The sequence below is a fragment of the Sorex fumeus genome, unplaced genomic scaffold (genome assembly GCF_029834395.1).
Source record: "Sorex fumeus unplaced genomic scaffold, SorFum_2.1 ptg000063l, whole genome shotgun sequence".
NCBI classification, from domain to species: Eukaryota; Metazoa; Chordata; class Mammalia; order Eulipotyphla; family Soricidae; genus Sorex; species Sorex fumeus.
This window is the reverse complement of record NW_026606120.1, coordinates 71,478,522-71,502,082: the sequence shown is the minus strand read 5'-3', so window position 1 is coordinate 71,502,082 and position 23,561 is coordinate 71,478,522. Positions and strand designations below refer to the sequence as shown.

General features: G+C 52.8%; 1 protein-coding gene across 1 annotated transcript; it reads right to left on the bottom strand.

The window, feature by feature from the left end:
• Positions 1-21,152: 21,152 nt before the first annotated feature.
• HOXB4 (homeobox B4) lies at positions 21,153-22,759 on the bottom strand. Its single transcript, XM_056126669.1, has 2 exons — positions 22,312-22,759; positions 21,153-21,451 (listed from the first exon to the last, which is right to left on the bottom strand). The coding sequence occupies exons 1-2, from the start codon at positions 22,757-22,759 to the stop codon at positions 21,153-21,155; spliced, it is 747 nt and encodes a 248-aa protein (XP_055982644.1).
• Between the last annotated feature and the right edge of the window lie 802 nt (positions 22,760-23,561).

The window sequence follows — 23,561 nt, the reverse complement described above, 5'->3', positions numbered from 1 at the left end:
TGTCTCCAGGCTTCCCCCCAGGGTCTCGCTGGAGAAGGGCAGCGAGCCACCCCGGAGAACCCCACCTTGCCAGGCACACCCGGGAGAGGAGCCCGGAGAGTAACAATAGCTGGGACAGCCCCGGGAGAGGGGAGACAGAGCACCTTCCAGGACTTTAAAAAAAAAAATTAATGGAAGGAAGAAAAAAAGATTTTTTTTTTTAAAGAACAAGAAAGAAAGAAAAGGTTAGCATCTTCTTAGCAGGGGGAAGAATTGAACACTGGATCTGACTGCTGAAAGAAAAGAGGAGAAAAGGATAGAAACAGGAAGAGAGAGGGAGAGGGAGAGAGGGAGGGAGGGAGTGAGAGAGGGAGAGAGAGGGAGAGAGAGAGGGAGAGAGAGAGAGGGAGAGAGAGCGAGAGTCGCTGCGTGGAAGGAAGCTTAAAGCTTGTGAACTCTTCTTGAACCGAGATTGGAGTCATATGGGCCATAAATCATTGAGACATACTCTCCGCCATTCACAAACTGATAGCCTATTTCAGTCCAGCTTACCTTAGCCACCGACGAGGGGAGAACAGGCAGACATAATATATATTCACATCGAGCCCCAGCGCGAGCGGCAGGCGAGAAATCTCCCCTCCTTGAAGGCAAAGGAAAAAAAGACCACTGTTTAAAGCTGCGTCGCCCCCCCCCCCCCAATAGCCACCCCGGCTGGGGAGCCCGAGGGGCAGACCGGCCGGAGGAGCCGCCGCGGCGTCCGCTTCAATTCACTCGGCTTAGGAGCGGGGGTGCGCAGGAGGGAGGGGTTGGGGGAGAGGGAAAAAAAAGAGAAGAAGACCGAAAGGTGCTCGGGCGGCTCAGCTCCCCGAGAATCCAGCGCCGGGCTCCAGCACGGCCAAGCCGCCACAGTGTTGCCCTATAAGACTGGTACGCCCTACTCTCCGTAACAATGGCCTCTGCTTTTGCACAGGGAAAAAAAAAAACCACACAGACACACACACACACTCACACACTCACACACTCACAAGCTCACACCCCCCCACACCTCTCCCCCTTTAGCAAGCTTAGATGCCTGATAAGGAGGGAAGGTGATGGTGGTGATGGGGGAGGGGGGAATTTTTCAATGCCCCCCCCCCCAAAAAAAGATTGAGAAAAGGAAGAAGGTAGAGGTTTTGTTTTCTTTTCTTTTTTCTTCCCTAAGAACAGGTAAATGTTTTAATTGAGATTTTGGCAGGGCTGGGGTGGGGGGGAGTGTGGGGGGTGGTGGGAAGAGCAAAGCTGAGAAAAGCAACGGAGTTCACAGTGCCTCACACCCCACTACTAAGCCATTATGCTAATTGTAGAAGTGGCGAAGAGAGGCCTATGGCCTCTCCTGGGGGTGGGATGCTGGGTGCCCCTCAGCATTCATTCGCAGTGGGAACACTGGGCGTTCCCCCCCCCAGGACCTTATAAAAAAAGTAGTGACGTGATGCAAGTAGCCGTGTGTCTCCCGCCCTTCTGCTCTGCCTCCTTCCCTCAGCACACCCCAGTCTCCGCTGCTTCTCTCCTCACACTCTCTCTTCCTCTTCACTTTCCCCCAACCTCCGGGCCCAATTTTCCACCTGGTTCAAGGGGAAGGCCAGATCTTTCTAATTTTTTTAACCCTCTCCTATCTTATTTATTTTTGAGAACAGACAACAAGCGGTGAGTGATTATTTGAAAACCCAGAACATCTTGTGGGGTGGGGGGGCCGGCAGAAGGGGGGGGAGAGACTGGAGGAGGCAGAGAGGAGAGGGTGACAAAAGGAGGATTTAGTGTTTAGCGTGAGCTCCCAGAGACCCGCTGGCTATAAGAGAGTCTGGAAGAACTTCAGGGAGAAGTTTCTGTGAAGATTCTCACCTCCTCCGGATAGGCATAGGGACTAGGAGGTGAGAAGGACATTTGTACTTCTAAGAAGATCAGAAGAACTAGCAAAATGGCTTTATTTTCAGTGCAGTGGCAGAAGAGATGGGGGATAGTTATTATTGTTATTCAGAACAAACCTGTTTGTTTGTCTTAGCTTGGCAAGATTTACGAGTCTTGGCATAAATGTTAAGGACAAAAGTGAAACTTTTCTCGGGTGTGTTTGAGAAGGGCAGGGAAAGGCTGGGAGGCCTGTAGGAGGAAGACTGGAGCCAAGAATGTAGGTGTCTGCAGATTTGGGCCGGGGGGTGGGGAAGAGCAAAAGACAAAAAGCACACCAGGCCATTTCCAAAAGCAGGGGTGCTGCAGCTCTACTATCTGCTGACTCAGGGTATAGGGGATAAAACAGAAAGCAGCCCGGGTTCTTTTTTTACAAAAGCGGTATGGAAAATGTGTTCTCATGCATGCGAGGAATAGACAGCGCCAGCTACTACCCTCACTTCCTGGTTAGCCTGCCTGGTTCTGCCTTCTCCCATCTGGATGCGCCAGGACTAGGAGAACAAAGGTGAGGACGGTTTCAGCTGCCATCTCCCTCCTAGAAGAGGCTGGTGAAGTCTGGCCAAGCTCTCCCACCCTCCATTATTCGCCCCCCCCCCCCACACACACACACTTTGGGCTTACTCTCCAAGTAGTTCTCTGGCCCCTCCAGCCCTTACTTCTTGCAGGCCCTCTAAACCAAGCTCCTGGGATTCAGCAACCAACTTCATAGGACCCTCCTGAGACAAGGGGAGCAGGGGAGATCTTCCTACCTTCCAGCAAGAGGGATACCAAACACAGTGTCTCCTATAACTGCTCAAGGAACCTACCACCAGTCAGCCTGCCTGGAGTGTTGCTGACAGAAAAATGGAGGTGGGGGGGAGGCTGGGGGGAATGTTACTGGGAGTCACTTGTTCTGTTTATTTATTAGTGATAATAGATCCACTGTAGGGGTTTCAGACAGAACTCTCAAAGAGAACTAGAACTATTAGGGTTCTGAATATGTGGCTGCAAGAAGTCTGCCCTGAGATCTTAGGAGAGTGGGTAGAGGCCTACAGAGCTGAACCCCAGGTCTCCTTGGATGGAGGCAGCTCCTTGCAGAAGCATAAGGGGATCAGCACCTTTGGGTCTGTTCTCTCCTCTCTTCCCCAAACATAGCCAAGGTGCAATCCCACTCACCAGGGCACTCCCAGCTGGAGTTCCTCTCTGCTTCTGGAGAACACTACAAAATCCTGAGGAGAACCTGGTGGTTCCTGGGACACAGGGCTTTGCCTTAGGAACAGCTAGAGCTGAGGGTTCCCAGCAAGTTGCAGCTGGGAGGCTGCCCTGCAGGGGGCTTAGCTGTGGGTGAAGGTTTCCAGAGACAGTGATGGAACACCACCCCACCCCACCCAGTTCTGGGGACTCCTTGACTCCTAGTCCTGCTGGTGACAAGGGGTGGGGCACAGTTGGTGGAAATAAAAGGAAGAACTAGGGAACAAGAAAGCTTGTCTGAAGGAGACACTCAGAGGACATGCACCCCCAAATGCCAAATGCGGTAGGAAGTGGAGTTGGGGGGAGGGGTTTCTTAACTACTTCTGAACTGGGGGAGTACATTTGAGATTCTTAAGGCTCAGTTCCGTTTCAGTCTGGTTGCTTTCTTGCCTCTCCTTTTCTGGGGAGTTTTGGGCTGGCGAGCTGGCCCTGGTTGAGGTGGGGAAGAAGTTTGGGTGGTAGAAAAGGCAGGAGCCCCCATGGCTTTTGGGGTGCTGCTTCACGCTGGGGACTCTTCCGAACTTTAGGAGACAAAGATAGGGTAGTTAGAAGAATCAGCTGGAAGCCTGGGGTGGGAGATACTAGATAGGTCTGAGGGAAGACTTTAGGATCTGGACCAAAAACCTAGGGCAGGGGCTTGTCCTCCCTGAAGTCTGATTTAGGGGCAGACTAGAGAGAGAGAAGAGCAGGAGTAATTTCAGATTGGATTCCTGGAGGAAAATCTGAGCAGCTTGCTCTGTGTGTGCATGTAGGTGAGAGGGGAACTAAAAACGAAAAACCAAGAGAAAGATTAAGACACAAGAGACCAGCTAAGACCAGCTAGTGATCGAAGAAAGGAAGAAATCAATAGGAAAGGTAGAAAGGAGAGAAAATGCCCCCCACTTGGTGTAGACATTCCTTTCTCCAAGTTTGTTTTCATGCTGAGCTCTTGATGATGGGCAGTGCCCTTCTCCCTCCACACCTGTACCAAGTCTGTACCCAGCACCACCCTGAGCAGCCCTTTTCCTCTCCCTGGGCAATACCTGGGCAGCCACTCTTTAAGACTTGGGAAGGCAGTGCTAGTTTTCTCCCCATTCTCAATCCCATCCAAGAAAAAACGAAAATTCTCCTCTCTGGCAAAACAAACAGCCTGGCTATGTTAAAATCGATGTCTGATATCAGCCTTGAGGCCCCTAGCTCAGCCAGTCCCCCAAATTACCCCAGTTTTACAAAACCTGCCTGATCGCTGAGGAAGTAGGAACTGGACGCTGGGCCAGGCTTTTACCTATCCCACCCTCCTCCTCCCTGGTCCCCAACACTTCTCAAGTGTCACAGCCCAACTTTGGGGCTGCAACCTGTAAAAGTTCCCCCCCCTGCATTGAGTTTTCACCTCTTATTCACAACTAATAAAGATGTCAAAGCTGGAGGGTATAAAGTGGAATTGCTACCCACAGACTGGAGTTTGGGTGACCAGCTCCCTCCTCCTTTAAGGTGTTGGAGCCTGGAGGGAACAAAGGGCCAACATGAAGAGGACTGGGCATTCGACAGCCAGTCAGCCAGCCAGCTGGGTGGATAGTCTAGACCTGGCTCTCAGAAACAGGGATCAAAAGAAGAAAAGGGCCTCTAAGGTTGAAGAAGACCCAATGGAGCTGTACTCTCCCCCCCCCCGCCCCCAACCCCAGGCATCATTCTGAGGGCATCAGGGACGACCAAGGCAGACATGAAGGTTTGCTAAGGCTACGGGGACTGCGGGCATCCAGTCTAAAGGCCAACCCATCCTGGGCTGGTGGGCGGCAGCTTTGGTGGTGGCAGAGCTCACTCGGAATCAGGGGACCCACTTCCTCTAGGAGCAAGGCCTGGCAAATCCCACCCTGGATTTGAAGACAAAGGTGGGCAGGGTCGGGAAGGCAAGAGGCAGAAAAGTGAATCTTGGAGTGGGGCGGAGGAAAAAGGGGAGGGAGGCAGAAGGGCAAAAGAGAGGAGCTAGGGTCCAGCCCACATGAGCAACTACCGGATCCCTCCTGACAGATTGGATGTCTCTCTCCCAGTGACCTCTGTTTAGCAGACAATAAGTCACCATACTGATGACCAATCAGCAGCAGGCGTTTAAAATTGCCTCCAAATATAAAAATTCAGTGTCAGAATGGAATAGGGCCAGGGTCCCAGCCTGCTAGCCCTTTTGTTTTTTCTCTTTCCTTCAAAACAGTGTTTGGAATGAGACTTTAGGAAATGGACTATCAAGTCTGAGAATTTGATTTCCAGAACCCGAAGACAGTTATTTTCCATCTCTCATTCCACTTCCTCTACTAGAACTCATACTTCCAACCACACTTCCCAAGGAGTCTGGGAAGTGACCACACTGTCCCTCACCTCTCTGGCCTCCTCCTCTCTGCTCCTCAAAAAACTCTTCCTTCCCACAACTTCTGAGAAGCCCCCACCCACACTTAGTGAATTTTATCTTCTCCCCAGTTCAGGAAGGAGACAGAAAGTATGAGCAAAGTATGGGAAGGGGTCAGTAACCTACAGATTCCAGCCCTGGAAGCCCTGGCACAGCTGAGGTGCCCTTCCAGCAAGATGAAACCCACGGGCTCAGCTGAGGGTGGAGGATGGGGATCTTGGTCTGCCATCCTAGAATCTAACTTCCAAACCCACCATTCTGTCTCTCGCTTGGGGTTAAAAGGGGCGTCAACTGCCACATCATGAATTACAGCAACTCTACTTCAGCCTCTGCAGGGAACCTGGCAGGGAGCACCTGCTCTGTGAGACCCAACCCCTTCTTTCTAAGAAACCTCCAAATGCCCAGCCCAAATATTGCTCTCAGCCTGGGCTTGGCTGAATAGAATATGGGGAAAGAAGGAAAAGTCCAGATTACAAGGGATTTCCAGATCCAGTCTAAGCCGCCCACTGCTCTGAGCACATACAAACTTGCTGTAAGCCAAAAACCCTACAGTGACTCTAGGCCCAGGTAGGTACCCTGGAACACAGAAAGGCATTGCTGCCAAGTCCCAGAGACCTTCCTCAAGGCCAGAACCGGAGAGACTCTGGGAACATCCTACCCAATCCTGCCATTGCAACAGATAGGAAAACTGAGGCCAGAACCTTCAGGATTGCAATCATGGGTGTGGGGGCAGGGGGATGGTTTCTGGGCAGTGGGGGGTGGAGGAGGTTGGATTCAATTCTAGATGGTCTGGATTGGCTATGTGATCAGAGGCAAGACACTGCTGGGCCTCTGAATCCTCTTCTGTAAAGCATTTGAGAGGAAGGAAAGGGTTGGACTTTAGTGATCTCTATGGATCCCCTTTTTTTGGACTCCCAGTTCCTGATTCTCTATGATGTAAAATGAGCAACAATTAGGAATAAGAAACTGAGTTCAGACAATGATGGGCACCCTGACAGCCACATTTTGGGGATGTAAATATTTCCTTTTGGGATAGAAATAAAATACTGACACACCAGTCACTGACCCCAGTCTTGGTCTTTCTTGTCTCCCAGAGGCTTGCACACTCAGTTTTAACTGATCTACTGTGTGTGAGTGGGGGGTGAGGGGAAGTCCTGCCTTCATCAGCCAATCAAAAAAGCTACTTTTGGACAGCAACCTGCACAGTAAATAATTAATTTGTATAATTAGAAGAGAATGGCTTTAACCTGGCAATTTTTAACCAGGAGTCAATGCAACCATTGTGCCTGCCTGGCCTTCTCACCCGACCCCCCAACTCAGTCCAAAAACCAGCCTTCCTCACTGCCCCCCATTAGAGCCCAACATTCCCAGTATGGCCAGAGTTTAGTGGAGTCAGAAGGTTTCCTCCCCAACAAAGTTCCATTCTCTGCGTTAGTTCCCCATACCAAAAATAACCCGGTTTGCCTACAGCTGCCCCCAAAAGCTGTGCATACCCAGCCAGGTCCAGGCACTCCGCTCTTGGGACACATGTAATCCACCTCCCCAGCTCAAGATGCCCCAACAATACTGCGAGTTTGCATTTCAAGAAACTCCCATTAATATCAATTTACTTCACTGAAACCTCGGGTTCTTCATCAAGTTGATGATTTATGATAAAATCAATTAAATTACGGCCACTTAGGGCCCAGCCGCTTCCTCTCAGATTTCATTGGTGCGGGGCCCAAGTGTCTGGTGGAAAAATGCAAGTTTAGCTGGAGGCGAGGAAAGATAATTCTGCGGCTGAGAAAATTTAATGCAAAACAATTTCCAGGCAAAGCCAGGCGTCTGGACAGAAATGCAAGAGCCACCAGTTGGCCTGCGGAAATAACTATCTGGGGGCCAAAATATTTTTCTCCCACCCCCATCGGCAGCACCAGTTCTCTGACTTCGTTTCCTTTGTGCTCACTTGTCTTCCTCCCCAGCAGAGATGGGGGTGAAAGAGGAGTTGAGCTGTAATGATGGGACTCAAGTCTGCAGGGTCCAGCCTCAAGCCAAAGGACAGTTCCTACCATCTCGGGCCTTTGCTCCTCTTCTCTTCCCCGTCCCACACAGCCAGATTTAGTAATACAATCCGCAATCTCCCGAGACAAAGTTAAAGGTTCAAAGTGAAGACCAGGCTGCGTGGGCAGATGGCACTGAGAGGCCAAGAGCCAGAGACCAGGCCATGTGGGCGCTACAACGCGTGACTGTGGGAGGCAAGAAACCATAGGCAAGAGGGAAGGAGCACCGCTATGGAAGTAAGAGCAGGGGTAGCAAAGTGTGTCCAAAACTAGTGGGAACAAAAACTATCCCTCTGGGCTGGCACCCTGGGTGCCTATTTCCAAAGCAGTGTTGCACCCACACACCCCAACTTGGGCACACGTGCACAATTTCCCAACACACCTCTAAGAGGTGCAGACTGGTACACACCGCCTCCCACAGACTCACCACGTTCTGAGCCAGCTAACGGACAGTTCCCACCCTCTCCCCCACATCTGGGAAAATAAATCCCAGAGAATCAACCTGGCATCACTCCCTCTGGAAGGAGTAGGGCTTCTCCCGCCTCTACTCTGTTTGGTTTTTGGTTTCCAGAGCAGGCAGGGAGTAAACACAGCTTCTCCGAAGCCATAAATCACCCACTCTTCTACCTTCTCAGTTTAACACCCGGCCTCAGCGCAAGCCCTTGTAGTTTCGTCTTCAAATAACCCTCTAGGTGCTAAACGGCTTGGCCATGGTGGCAGCTGGACGGTGGGAGCGGGGCGCAGGAGGCCCCCGTCCACCAGCAGATGCCCCTCTCCTTTCCCACTGGAAGCACAGCCCCCGCCTCCCCTGGAAAGCTCTCCACCCTTCCTGAGCGGGTCTCCTACCCCCGATCGGTGCACACTGCCCTGCCCCGCATTCCCGTACGCTGCCCAGCGCGCCCGACTCCCGCTCCCCGCTCGGCCCCCCGGCCCACCTTCGGGACTGGCGCACCTTTGTCTTCTGGATCCAAACTCTCCAGGACCAGGAGACAGACCTGCGGGGCGGCCACCCCGGGCTCTCGCCCCAGCCAGGCGTCCCGGCTTACCTGTGCGCGTCTCCCGCTAGGGCCCGGGCAGCGGCGGGCGGCCGGGAGCCGGGAGCGCGCGGGAGCCGACTGCCAGGCCCGAGTCGGTGGGCCCCGGCTGGGGCTCCGCGGCCGGCCGCATCCCGCTCGCTCACCCCCAGCCGCCCGGGAGCACCCCGCCGAGCCCGGGGAGCCGCCCGGAAGCGCGCCCCCACCCCGCCCCCGCCCCCGCCCCCGGCTTTGTTCGCCCTTCGCGGCCGCGGGCCGGGCGAGGCGCGCGGATGCTGCACTCGGGGCGCGGGTGGCGCCCCTTTCCGGAGGAGCCGGGGCTCCCCGTCGGCCGGGGCCGGCGCGCGGCTGCGGGGAGCCGGGCGGGCTGGGCACGGAGCGCGGGGTTGGGGGCTTTGAGAACCGGCCAAGTGGCCCGGCGAGAGGCACAGCGACTGGCTGGGGCCCGCGAGGCGCGGGGGGTGCGGGGGCGCCATGGCGGAAGGCGGGCGCACCGGCGGCTCTTCAATGTCACTAGCGAAATGGGTTCCATATGTCCGGCCCGGCAGGGCGGGGAAGGGAGAGAGTTCTGGGCTGGACGGGACGGGGGTGAGGGGGGCGATGCGGGGCGCAGGGAGTAGGGCGAGGGGCGAGGGGGACAACGGGAGGGACGGGGAAGGCGAAGTGGTTTGCCTTTTCCATTTTTCCTGGAGTTTTCTAAAGCTGCTTAGGCTTGTAGCAACTTTCTTGCCCCTTTTCCTTTTCTTTCCTGAAAGATGGGGAAAGGAGGAGGTTAGTGAGGGTCGCATCCATTCCGAGGGGGTTAGGGGAGGGTGTGGATTGGAGGTGAAAGGGAAAGTTCTGAGCCCCCCCCCCCAGTTCCCTTCTTCCCATCCCCAACGGGAAAGACGACCAAACCCAGGAAGGGAAAGACAGGCCCTAAGGTTCAGGTGGGAGCAGACTCCAGCTAAGGCCATCTAGGCCTTAATTCTGTCTGGGGCGGTCCCAAATATAAGTTATTGAGGATGGCAGAGGAGAGTGGCATGCCCAGGACATCCTGGCCTTTCCTTGCCATCTCAGGTCCTCCCCAGTTGCCTCCTGGCTGCTTTTGGATCTCCCCATTCTGGGCCCTTAGAGCCACAGGGGCCTGTGGATTGGCATCAGCTTTGGGGCAGCTGCCATAGAAAAAAGGAGCTTCCAGAACCCCCAACCCTTTCCCCTCTGTGCCTGCCCCCACTCTTGATCCAATCCTCTTGCCTCTCCGTACCTTTCTCCCTTTGTCTTCTCACTCTGTCTCTCTGTGCCTCTGAATTGAGCCTGGCAGAGGGCTTGGGGGTGTGGGGGGAGGGTTGTCTCCAGAAAAACCTTTGGGCTCACTGACTGGCCTGCGTCTCTCCTCCTCGGGGGCACTACAGAGTCCCAAAGGATCTTGAGTCCTTTCTTGGAGAGGGAATCTACCCTTCTATCAGAAAGACACTCTTTTCTACAGAGAGCCCCCACCTTGAGCAATTTCCTTTCCATGTTCCTTCTCACTTAACTCGGTGCATGTGTATTTGCACACACGCCAAGTTCCAGAGCCCCTAGAAGAGTCTCTCATCTGCTCTGATTGCCTTTCATCTCCACTCACTCTCCCTGCTATCCTCTCCTTGGGCCTAGTCTTGATTCCACACTCCAGAGAGAGACCCCAGCACTGGCATTCTCACCAGTGATCTCTGTTTTCCTGCTCCCTGGCCCCTCACTTTCCTACCCACACTCTCTAACCATAACAGTGTTACAGTCCTCTTGGCAGCTACAAGGTCCGTTATTGAGGTTATGGCAAGAGAGTGGAGAAGAATTCGTGAAGACGGTCAGAAGCTTTCCTCAACCCCTTTCCATCAAATTGCAACCCATCCCCTGACCAACACAAAAACACATGGGTGAGGAGGGGGCTTGCCTGCCTGTGTGTGGAACTGGCAAGAGGCAGGGAACTTCATGGCTAAAAGAAACAAATGTCTAGTGTATCTAAAACAACACATGGTCTTCGCAAATTTACTGATTTGAGAAGTGGATCTATGTGTCTGATGGAGAGAATCAGGCCTCACAAGGGGCCAGCAAGCAAAGAAAAGCTAATGGTGGAGAGAGATGGTCTCAGGGCTTTTGTCTCCTGGGGAAGAGTCTGTGTGAGTTGGGGAAAGGAAGGGGAGGGGGTATCCACAGGGCTAGAGAGACAAAGACCTGAAGGGGGCTGAGAGAAAAGAGTAGAAAAGAGGGGGACTGGGCTTCCACATCACAGAGGCAGCAGGAGTGTAGGTAGAGAAGAGGGAGGAGTTAGATACACAGGGACAGGGGTGCAGCATCGACTCCCTCTTTTCTGGTCCCAAAGGGTAGGGTTTTCAGCTTCTTTTAGTCCCCCTGTCTCTTCTCCCCAATAAATGGGCTGAGGCAGAGGCAGAAAAGCCCCGTGCTTCTCTTTCCTAAGGAAAAAGTAATCCTTTCTTCCTTGAGGATTTCAGGACTTTGCCCTAAAAATTCCAGAGCAGTATTTGGAGGCCAGATTGCCCTCTCCAGGACATCACACACAGACCCCACTCTCCAGATAAGGGCACAGGAGCTACTTGCCTCCCCCACTTTGTGTGTATGGGGGTGTTCTCCAAAACTCAAGAAAGGGGCCTTGAGTAAGCTAATAGCTTACTCCTGGTTCAAATGCTCAGGGGTGACTCCTGGAACATTCAGGGGACCATCTTGGGTGCTATGGATTGAAACCCTGTCAGTCAAGTGCAAGGCAAGCACCTTGCCCACTGTACTATCTATATGGGGCCCCCTATTCTTCAAGTATCTTGCTGGCTTCCCCAGCCTTTCCCACACCCCCCTTACCTCCAGGCCCTGCAAAAATTGCCCCCAAATCCAGACTCTCCCCAGTTCCTTTGACCAAGCTAGAAAATGCTCCCCCTTCCCCAGACATACACACACAACCCAGTGTAGGATCTTGGCCTCCTTTTCTCCCTCAACCGTTTTCAACCCAGACTGCCCCACTGGAAGATTTTGCCCACCACCCACCACCTGCCCAGTCCAGTGGCCTGTTAGCAAGGACAGGAGTGCTCAGCGCCCTGTTGAGGAACTCCTGGGAGCCAATGCCCACCCCACTGCCAGGGCTGGGCCTAAGCTGCCACTCACACTGATGCCATGAATAATTAACACCTGGGCAAGGGCATCACTCTCACTTTCTTACTCAAAGGTTTACACTAGCAGACAGAGTTAAATATCACAGATAATAGTGGCAATAAAGTCAGTTGGCTGAGCTCCAGCCCGGGAAGGCAAAGCCAAGAGCCAGAGCAGGACTTGGCAAAGGTTCTGGCCCTCTGCTCTTCATCCATCACAACTTTGGGGTGCAGGGCAGAATGTTCCCAGAAGCCATCCTGACTTGCTCCACGCCAGCAGATTTTTTATAAAGGGGAAAGACTGAGACCTTCCCCACACCCCACAGGAAACCCAGAGACCCCGGGGAAAAGTTTTCAATTCTCCCCTCCTAGTAGTCTGTACCCCATGTGCTCTTTCTTGGGAAGGGAAACTTCAGGAAAATGCTCCAACTTTTTTGAAACACCTGATTCTCAAAACATTTCTTTTCTAGAAAAACTTAGAGAACTTTCCCCTGTATTCACCCCCAAACACAGAGTCCCCTACTGCTGAGGAAACTTTCTTTGTTTCAGGAGGTCGAAGGAAGGCTACTGGGGTGTGAATTCATTTCCTTGTTTTGTTAGCCAGGAGGGTGGGGAGCCAGAGTTTATTAGCTCTTCTCCCTGCCCTTCACCCTCTGTCTCCATTGCCTCCCCAATTTGGATAGCTCCTTCTCACCCCTCAGCATTGCTTTCCACAGAAGTCCCCATATACTAGACTGCCCCGCACTCAACGGAGTTTCTCCTTCCCGGTCCCAGTGCAGAGAACTCAGATTTGGTTTCCATCGATCACAAAAAATCTTTGCCTCCAACTGTGGGCATATGCCCCTCGCCTCCACCTCTCCTGGGCTCCCCCAGCTCTTGCTGCCTTCAGAGCTGGACTCCTGGCTCTAGGCTGGAGTAGAGTCAGAGAGAGCAGACTCCTGGAGGGAAAGCACTGAGAAATAGAGCTCAGTTCTGCTGCTGCTGCTGCAAGAATGTTGGCTCTCTCAGGCTCGCAAATATAATTTTTATATTAGGTCGTGGTCTTTGACTAGGTTTATATGCCAATGAGGCATTTCTGGTTTACCAAATTTATACAAATCTTGCCTTAATTGATAATCACAGATGCTGTAATTTAAGACCTCCAGCTATAGAGCTTTCATATTAACTGCTGATATATTACTGTAAATCGTCTGAAATAACCAACTCCTGGGAGCAGAGCAGCGAGGGAGGAAGTGCCTCTGAAAGCGACTCTCTCCCGGCCGCAGCAACAGCCCAGCTTCCACATCATTTTCCGTGAGAAATGATTTATCGAAGACATGGCCATAAACAACACAACTCACTCACAAACACACGCGGGCGCTCACATTCACACGTCCGTCCGCGCGCGCACACACACACACACAATGACTGGCACGCCGGCCGAGAAGCTGACACCCATATTGCTATAAATCAAGAAAAAGGTTGGAGGAGAGGGAGAGGGAGAGAGAAGAGGAATATTCCTAAAATCTCTATGCAATGCCTCAATGGGTATAAACACACAGAGCACCGTGTGAAGAGAAATGGCAGGAAATGAAGATGGCTATTTGTCACATTTTACGACAATAACATTAATAACAAACAATAAATTTACATGGACATAGAAGACGCGGTAGGTAGTGAGAAACCCCTTCTACTTACAATACCCCAGCCCGCGGTGTGGCTCCGGCTGCGGGGCTGTTTTATTGCTGCCTCCCTCTCTTTCTCTCTCTCTCTCTCTCCCTCTCTCTCTCCCCCTCTCTTTTTTTTCTCGGGGTACAGGCTTGTTTTTCAAAGGACAGTTGAATTGCTCGTCAGAAACAGGGAGACCGAGCCTGCGATTTTCCTGACGAATACATATCTATTCTGCAACCTCGGCATTAATTATTTAATGAATCACGTGACCAGGAGGGGGAAGGGGGTCTTTCGATTTCAGGCTCAAAGGACCACTATGACCTTCCCCTTCAAGAGGAGAAATTTTCCTGCAAAAGAGGTTCCCCCCCGACCCACCAATGGAATAGTAGCGAGTTCTCTCTCTCCCACACTCCTAGCTATACCTCCTGGATATACACACAGTTCTCTAACTCCCACTCCACCCCCAGATACACACTTACCCAGAGCCCACCTCTCCTCTCTCCCTTCTTCTCCTGCTTCTGCTTAGTTCATGGAGGTGCAGAAATAGTCTGCAGGGGCGTCTGGGGTTGGGGGTGGGGTGGGCGCGGAGCCCTTCTACAAGCCCCTGGTTTCCCAAGCTTCCCATTCTCTCTGCAGCCTTTAAGATGAAGATCCCCCCCACCCCCAGTCACCACATATACACACTCCTTTCTCTTCTTCACTCATGGGGGATTTATTTTAGTGGGACCCACTCCCCTTTTCCTAAATAGCCAACAACACTGCTAACGGGACCAGTTCCTAAGTCCCTGTCATATATGTGTGTAAGGACTAAGGTTTCTGGCTTTCTCTTTCGGATCTATTCTGACACATTTTGAAGGGGCAGAAGAGAAACAGAGTAAAGAAATGTCTCTGGCACTACCAGAGTTGAGAATAACCACAAGGGGGACTTTTATCCTTATGTTGTTACTATTTTAGGGAGCCCAATTCTACTGGCCGAGCAAATACACTGCAGGCAGCACTCAGGAAACAAAGACCCACACTAAGGGTTCTACACAAAAGAAGTGGGCACTCAGTCTCTCTTTACCTAGGTCAGACGCTGTCCCTCCATCCCCTCCAGAGACAACGGGAAATGCAAACTAGAGGAGGGGGGGAGCTTAAACGGAAGTTTTGAAGGCGACCCTGAGTCCCTATTTCCTAGGTGTTGGTCCCCTCTGCTTCCAATCTGCAGACAATGGAAACTGATCAATGGAGGAAAGATGGGGAGGGGTGCCTATTAAAAGATTTAAGGGAGAAATTCATCCCATGACCTAGAGAGAGAAATGTACACAAGATTCCCTCACCTCAACTATAAATAAATTCAAATAAAAAATGTCCTTAAGGCCTGCAAACAGCTTCCAGAAGGAGCCAACCGAGTTACAAGTTGAGTCAGTCTTGGGCCACAATGTGTGTGGGGGGATGCCCAGCAAAGCAGCAAGAAGCTGAAAAGAAATTCCTCAAGAAGCCCCAGCTGCTCCTCGCTCATTCCCTGCCTTATCTTCAGCAGCTCTGGGGCCTCCAGGCCAGACAGGGAAAATAGGGGGAAACAATTCTAACTTGGGATAGGGAGTTCATCCCTACCCCAGGGGCTAGGGGGGTGGGGCAAGGAGAGGATACCAGCAGATCAAGGCTTGGAGATTTAAAACCAAAAGCAATTCGGTGAGAAGAAGGTTCTGATCGAACTAGCTGCCTTAACAATCCAGGAAGAAATTTCAACACCCTTGAGTGGTGGTGGAGGGGGCAGCATGACCCCTGCCAGGGCACTGGGTCATCCTGGCCTCCCTCCTGACCTGTCACTGGGGCCAGACTCTGTAGGGGAGGGTGGAGGGGGGGGGACAGTCGGCTTTGATTGTCCAGATACAAAACACAGACTGGTATTGAATTCAGCCTGTTGCCGACATCGTTCTCCCTGAAACTCCATGGTCCCCAAAATCCACTAAAAATGTTCCCCCAAAGAAAAACACTCCATTAAAGGGGCAGGGAGGGAGGAAGGGAGGAGGGAGGGAGGGGGAGAGAGAGAGAGAGAGAGAGAGAGAGGGAGAGAGAGAGAGAGAGAGAGAGAGAGATGGGAAAGCAGCATCCTCTGAAAAGGAAAAAATATTTTTAAGGCCAAGAAAGAGAACAGCAAAATGACATGAAGGCACGCGGGCAGGTTCTGTTAAAATGCCCGCACTCTCTTAGGATCCTGGGAATGTCCATGTTCAAATAAACAAGCGCCCGCTCTGGAGCTGAGCGCTTTCTTGCTGCCGATAAAGCGAACGTTTATACTGTGAGAAAGGCGAGATTGATTTACGAATCTGAACGCGCCAGTTTTATGGCCGATCACAAATCCGTCAGCGCTCAACTCACGCTGGGAAACTTCCCAACTCCACTTTCCAACCAGACCCCCCTCCCAGCCTCTGCTTCCCGGGGACACCCTGCCCAGGGCATCGGGCTGCTTCTGGGAGTTCCAGAGGGACTGGATGTGCCAGAACCTGGGCAGGCAGGAAGGAGGAGGATCAAGGAAACTTCAGGGAAGAACAGTACAGAAGAAGGTACAGACTGGCCCAGCCGCTGAAATTGCAGGAGGGAGCCCAGCAGACTATGCGATTGTAGCAGCACACAGCTCTGGAGTTTTGGGGGTCTCGGAGCAAGGAAAAGAAGGCATTTTCCCATTCTCCCTGTGGGACTGAAACCCTTGAATGAACCCCAACCTTCCTTTTCCATTGTTTCACTTCTCTCTCCCTTTTTGTCGGACCCCAATCGTCACATTACAGACAGCAGCTTGTAAAGTCCCTCTGGCAAATCTTAATCAGTTGAGCCTATGGAGGGCCCACAATTGGTTGTCTGCCCTTAGGGAAAAGTGGGTGCACATTTCCCCAGAACCCCAAATATTTTCAACCCAGGAGCAGTGCAGCTTGCCTGTTCTGCTAGCATGCTTTCCTTTTCCTTACTGAGGCTCTAGCCCTTGACTTTATTATGCCACTGAGAAACAAAGGAGATGACACCAACCAATACCAGTTATTTCTTGCTTGGGACAATCCCCAGATGTCAGGAGACAATTTACAAAAAGCAAACCAACACTCCACACATATCCCAGCAAGATTTTGTCTCTCCTGGTCTGCATCCAAAAGAAGCATTTCCTCTTCCCAGCTGGAGCCTGTCTGTCTGTCTGTCTGTCTCTTTCCCCTTATTCACCCCTCCACCCTACCACCAAGCAGATGGCTGCTGGTGTAGATTTTAAAAATTCGGCAAGTAAAAAACAGTTGTAGAAAGGTTGTCTGTATATTTGGTATCCACTTCTGAACAAATTTTCCACTAATTTTATGAAAGAAAAAGTTGCTGTGAACTGGTTAATAGGGTGGAGCTGTCTCTGAAAGTGTCCAAACAGGGTCACATACTGACTCTCCTCCCAGATTTCTCTTTCCTCAGGAGGGAAGTAATGAGGCTCTGGTTTTGTGAGGATCTACACTGGGAGCAGGGATTGGAAGGGTATGAGAGTTACAGGAATAGCTCCCTAAACAAAGGAACTTCCAACCAGAAAATGGGCTGAAAGGCTATGGATATGGATAACCGACCTCACTGGACACTAGTCTCTGAGTATCTGGACCTGGAAGCAGAGGTCTCTCTCCTTAGGAGAGGTTCCTGATCCCCCTAACCTGATGCCCATCTCTCCTTTCGCTGTCTCTAGAGGTGGTGGGTGATAGCAGCTGGTCTAAGGAACCAGAACTGCACAGAGACACATCAGCCAGCGCCCCCACGTCCTTCCTCTGCTGCACTCAGGAGCTGAAAAGTCCATAACTTGTCTCCCTCCATAGAAAACAATAGGAAAACAATCCAGAAATTCCATGAGAGCAAATGAGGGGTTGTGTGTGTGGAGGGGGGTGCCTAGAAAGGAGTGGAGAAGAGGGACACACGGAACACCCCAAGGACCCTCCCTGCTGAGGTGTGGCCCTCCCTCCTGGGCAGGAGGCAAGAGCCCACACAATGTCCAGTCTCAGGGAGGTCAAGGGGCTTCCGAGGTCAGTTTGTGGTTCGAATACTGAGCTAATCGCCTAGAAAACGTGGCCTCTCCATGAACTCTTTCTGCTGCCAGGCCTCAAACCCTCAGTGAGCCCCAGGGAAAGGGGGCCAGCACATTTGGACCCCACTTTCCCTCCCCCTCAGAAGGAGAGCCCCAGAGGACGAACAGAGCCCCCCAATCCAGACAACCAAAGAAAACCAAATCAAACCCCCAGTCACCAGAAAGAAGAGAGGGGGGCAGAATGGAAAAAAAAGATGCAGTCGTCACAAAATCTTGTGCATGAAAGGAGCCGTTTTCTGCCCGGAGAGTTGCAAGTATTTGCATAGAATCCCAAGCAAGACACAAAAAGGAAAAAACACAACATCCACTGAGAAAGTCCACCCACAGCCCGCTTGCCCCAGGTTGGAGCACTGGGGGGCGGGATGTGGGGTACACTCTTCCAGGAGGCAGCAGTGGCTACATTTTACTGGTAAACAGACACAGGGGACACCAGTCCCGGTGCAGTTTCACACGGGATCTCAGATCACAGAGGCCACATGAGTTTCTCTCTGGCCGCATGCAGGCACACAGACACACCAGGCACACAGGCGCTGCATTCCCCAAACCAGAAAAACCTTCTGAGCTGCCTCACAAACACATTTCTTCTCTGGGGTGTTTCAGAGGCCCTGACACCTCAGTTCCAAGCAGTTCAAACACTCTCCAGGTGCGGCCCCTCGCTCCCTCTGAGCCAAGCATCAGTCATCATAAAAGGCAGCAAACCGGACCAAGCGTCCACCATAAAATCGCCGCAAGGATAGTTGAAAAAGAAAAAGAAGGAGGCGAGAGAATGTTTCTTCTTTCCCTTGTAAAAAGAGCTCATAAAACAATCAAAAAAAAAAAAAAAAGCCAGCCCAGGCGGGGGCTTTGTTACCTTTGCGCCTCTCGCCTCCTCTCGCCCTGGCTCCGAAGATCCCATTCATGATGAACAGCTTCTTCCAAACTGAGAGAAAAAAGTTTTCAACTTTATGGTTCCAAATTTTTTCCCCCTCGCAGATCCGGGAGAGACGGCTAACACTTTTTTCCCCCAACAGCCGGTCTGCAGAGATTTGCTGTTGAATAATAACAAAGGAGAGAGGATACGTATTTAAAGAAAAGAAGTGATTAATGGTTTTCTGTATAATTCTCACATTTTTCTTAGCTCTTGTCTACACAGAATGGCTGTGAACTTTAAGCTCCATAGAAATCTTTTTTTTATTCTATTCATACCTTCCAACTTGCAGCTTTGATTTGGTTCTATAGAGACATTGGGGGGGGGCATATGCTTTTTTAAGAACTATTTTCTCTCTCTACTACCCCCTCCCCACCATCCCCATCACACCGAGATTCGATTCCACCGAAACAAAGCTCCTCGCTCTCCCTTCCAGGTCCCGTCTCACGATTCTCCCGGCCTCATTGAACCAGCAGTTCCACCGCGCTACCTTTACTTGTGCTCTGGACCCCAGACCCCAGAGTTCCGGCCCTGCCCAAAGCTGCAACCCGAAGGAATACCCCCAAATTCACAATAAAACATGCAAAAGTGGAGTTGGCTACTTTTATTTTCTAAAGGGAGATAGGACAGGAAAGGGGGAAAAAAAGACTGAATGGCAGATTACAGAGTCCCCGAGCTTTTTGGAAGTGGGGTGACTGGACTCTGGGCCACCCTAGGACCAGAGACCTTAAGGTTGGACTTAGAACTTTTCATAGGGTGCTGCACAAAGGCAACCGAAGTCTGAGAGCGCTTCTGAGGGTCATTGTAACCCCTTTACCCCTTCCCCCACTTCATTCTAGGGGTGACTGGAACCTCAGAGACAGAAAGCTATTTGGTCCCCAGTCGTACTTTCGATACTTTCTATGAGAAAGAAAATGAAAATTAATACAGGAGCAGGGCTTCACAAAAGAGGCCATTTGTCTTCTTGATTATCTATTTGCTTGTCAGAGTTTGAGCTATGGCACCGGCTAGCTCCTTTGTAATATAAAAATACTCGGAAAACCTGCAAACACCCAGAAACATCTGTGCCAAAAATTAGACTCATTAAAGCCTTAAACACCTCAGAGGAACACGATACCTTCTTGCGCGGGAGGAAAGAGGCCGGACCGCGCGGAATCCTCTCGCTTGGAACTTTAATAAGCAAATAGCCGTCTGTCTAGAAAGAGACAGCTTAACCGCATTTTATTTGCTTATGACAAATAAATCACAATATGAAAGGCTTTGCCGTACTTAAACCTCCTGTGTCCTACAATGAAACATTCCCCCCTCCCCAATTAGGGATTGGAGTCAGCCCTTCCAGTTCTTTCGATCCATTTTTGGACTGGAGGGAAAAAAATTAAAAGGCCCCAACAAAACACATCCATCTGAGAAGGAAACTAAACCAGCTACCACAATTTGGAGTCCTGTGAGATAGAAATTCCCATAGGACCCTTTGAAAAGAAATCCTCCAGAACGGACAATGCCAGGCCCTGGGACTGGGGTGTTTCCCATAGATGCTGGGTGGCATCTATCTGGAGCGTCACACCAAGATTTCAACAAAAACCACGCCATGCTGGTCACAAGAAACCAAACATTTATTTCTATTGTCACTCTGTACAGGACACACATCTTCACACCAAAGGGTTCTAGACTCAGGCAGCCCCAGAACTAGGAAGAGGCCTGGTTTGGAATGTCAGAAAGAGAATAGGAGAGAGGACACACAGGACATAAAATTAATAATAAAATAATTATAATATAATAATAATCGATGCAACAATAATAAACTATGGGAAAGGTCTCCACAACACCGTTTCCGTGATGGGAGGGGCGCAACCTTTATGTCCTAGTTTCACATTCATTGGCAGAGGAGGAGAAGGCTGTCGGGCTCCAGATTGGCAAAGGGTTTACCCAGCTCTCCCAACTCGGTGGCCCCTCCTCCTGCCTGGCTTGACCTTCCAGAGGAAGGCCCTCCTGCTCTCTCTTTTGGTCTGGGACTCAGTTTCCCTGCCTGCTCCTAGAAGGCCAAAGCCTCTCCCACCCTTCCTCCTCCCTTCCTGCTGACAGCGCTTCTGAGGGTCATTGTAACCCCTTCACCCCTTCCAACCAACCAACCCCAGGGGCTGAGGGGGTGAGCAGTCAGTGGCCCCCACACAGTTACGGAGGGGGTTGAAAGGTGGTGTGCGTGTTTGTTACCGTGGCCAACACACTGCGCTACGTGGCAGTCAGAGGGTGCTGTCGCTGGGTGGCAGAAATGGGGGACAAAGAAAGAGAATCCAGGCCGGCTTCCAGCCGCGGCAGCAGCGGAGGCGGCGCGGCGCCGGCCTCATTTGTTAGCTGGGTGTCGAGGTAATGGTCGCCACCGAGGCCCGTCCTCTCCTCGGCAGAGTAAACAAGACAGATGGGCCCGGGCCCGGCGTGATTAAAGATGAAACGTGGATCCATCTTCGCCAAAGCTGAAACCGAGGAGTGTGGCCTCCTCCTATTGCTCTTTCTGTCTTTTTTTTTTCTTCCTTCTTCTTCTTTTTTTGCAAGGAAGAAAGCAAGAGGCTTGAACCTTGCTTAGGTGGGGGTGGGGGGAATCTCCCACGGCTTCTTACTGTCATTTCTATAAATAAAGCTTCCCCTCCCTCTCCTCTGCGTTTATTCGTGTAAATAGATCAAGTGAGGGGCGGGTAGGTTGGCTTTTTTTGGGGGGCCCAGGCCTCAAGGTCTCCTCCCACACCCCCTCCCGCCCGCCCCCCCAGCTCTCCACCCACCCCCACCCCAAGGTTCTGGACGCCCGGCTAGAGCGTGGGGGGGCCTCCGTTGGGCCGGCCCGGGGGCCCTCCTGCGGCGCCTGCGGTGCCGCCAGAACGGATCTTGGTGTTGGGCAGCTTGTGGTCTTTCTTCCACTTCATGCGCCGGTTCTGGAACCAGATCTTGATCTGGCGCTCGGACAGGCAGAGCGCGTGGGCGATCTCCACCCGTCGCCGCCGGGTCAGGTAGCGGTTGTAGTGGAACTCCTTCTCCAGCTCCAGGACCTGCTGGCGGGTGTAGGCGGTCCGCGAGCGCTTGGGCTCCCCGCCGGCGTAATTGGGGTTTACTGGACACACACAGAGACAGGGAGAAAGAGAAAGTTTTATTGCCCCAAAGGGAGGAGGCAGGGCCCTTTCTTCCACCCGAGTCTCCCTCCCTCCCTCCCTCTCCCTTAACCTCTCCTTCCACCAGAGGGGGTGGGGTGAAGAGGGGAGAAAGCGGGGACCCCAGGAAGCAAGGGAACCTCAAAGTTTTAGAGGGTTGCTTGATCCTGGTGTCACGTTTGAGGGGTGGGGTCGGGTGGGGAGAGAGGAAATTTTTAAGTGCCCCTTACTCCCCCCCACCCCACCCCTCCCCGTTCTGGGGCCGGGTGTGGGAGAAGTGGGCGAGCGAGATGGGGAGGGGGGCTTCCCAGAAACCTTCCTTCTGTGACTTTCCACCCTCGCTGCTCAGATTCTGAGCAGTGCCTGCCCCCAGGAAAAACTTTTGCCCACTTCTTGAGCCTAGGAGCCCAAGTAGAGGAAAGGAGGGGATTGGGGGGGGGGGGGGGGATAAATACTGGTAGTTGACTCAGCTTTCTGCTTAAATACAGATTACCTCCTCCTTCTCCTCCTCCCCCACCCCGCCCCAACTTCCAACTTCACTGAGACTGCAGCTCCCTAGCGAAAAAAGTCGCTGGTGAGAATGGCCGAGAGGATGGGGGACCGACTTCAAAGGCGCATGGCCCACCAGGCCATAAAAATTTATGGGGGATGTAATTATGTGGCTCTGAAAACAGGCGACCGTAAATCTCCCGCAATGGCGAGTTTATAGCGGGGACAATTGGCTTCCCCCAGCTTCTCCCCCGCGCCCCCCCCCCCCCAGCCTTCGCGGTCCCTTCGGTGTAAAGCGCCGGGGTGGGAGGGGGAAGGGTGCCCACGCACTCACCCGTGCTCACGTGAACTTTGCGCATCCAGGGGTAGACGACGGGCTCTTTGCACGCGGAGTGGGACGGGCTGGGGTGCAGGGGGTTCTGGGCGCAGGGAGGCGGCGGGGGGCTGCTGCTGACCGCCTCGCAGCGCTGGCCAGGTTCCGGGAGGAGGGCCCCGGAGGGCGGCGGCGCAGGAGCCCTAGGGGACAGCCCGGGCGGCGGCGGGGGCGGCGGGGGCGGCGGCGGGGGCCCCGGGTCCCGGCAGGCCGCGTAGCGCTGCACGGTGCACGCCGCGCGCCGCCCGAAGCCCGCCTCCGGCTGGAAGCTGCTCTCTCGCCTCTGGCCGCCGGCGTAGTACCCCGGCGAGTGGTCGCTGGGGAGGTAATCGCTCTGTGAATATTCCTCGCACGGAGGGAACTTGGGGTCGACATAGTTTGAGTTGATCAAAAAGGAACTCATAGCCATTAATTTCTGGGAATTGCCCACAAAATATACTAAAATTTATTCCGACCCCTGACTCGTTTTCCTGTTTCCGAAAGCCCTCCTACTTACTGTCAAGTGAACAAAGTTAGGGACCCACGTGATTCTCGGAGCCAATGGCCGCCCCGCCTGCGATTCCCGGATAAGGAAATCTGCTCACCCGGACCCTACTCCAGCCAAAGAGGTTTATTTCCCCGTTTCTTCCCCCTCCCCACCCACCCAAGACCAGGATTTACATAGGGCTCCTGCGGAGCAACCGCCTCCTACCCTGGTTCCCTCCGGGACCCGAGAAAGGGAGGTGTTGGGGGGGGGATTCTGGTCGCCACCCGAGGGCCTGTCGGGGTGCGGGGTAGAGCGCCATCCCCGCAATTCTTCAGAAGTTGGGGGTCCCAGCGTACCCCCTCCTGTGCTGCCTCTCACCTCTGCCCAGGATTCTGTCTTCCACAGCGCCCCCAACCTCAATGGGAGGGGAGCCTATGCACCCTGCATCTGTCGAGAGACCGAGTGGGGGTCTGACTGGGGGCTTCACTGGATGGGGGGAAGCCACTGGAGGTCGAGGGGCGCTGAGCAAGAGGCTTTTCTTTGCAGCCTGCATGGGGAGGGGTAGGGAGTGAGGGAGGAGGCGTTGAGAGCAAGCGGGCGGTGCGGGAGGGACTTGTCAGAGATGAATGGAACCGCGGGCGGATCGATAGGAAATTCATGCACTAATTCGGGGAGACCTCGCCTTCCAAATCGCATTTTGCTGCGCTATTAGTTTGGCTGTGTCAGTCGGTCCGTCTGTTCCCCT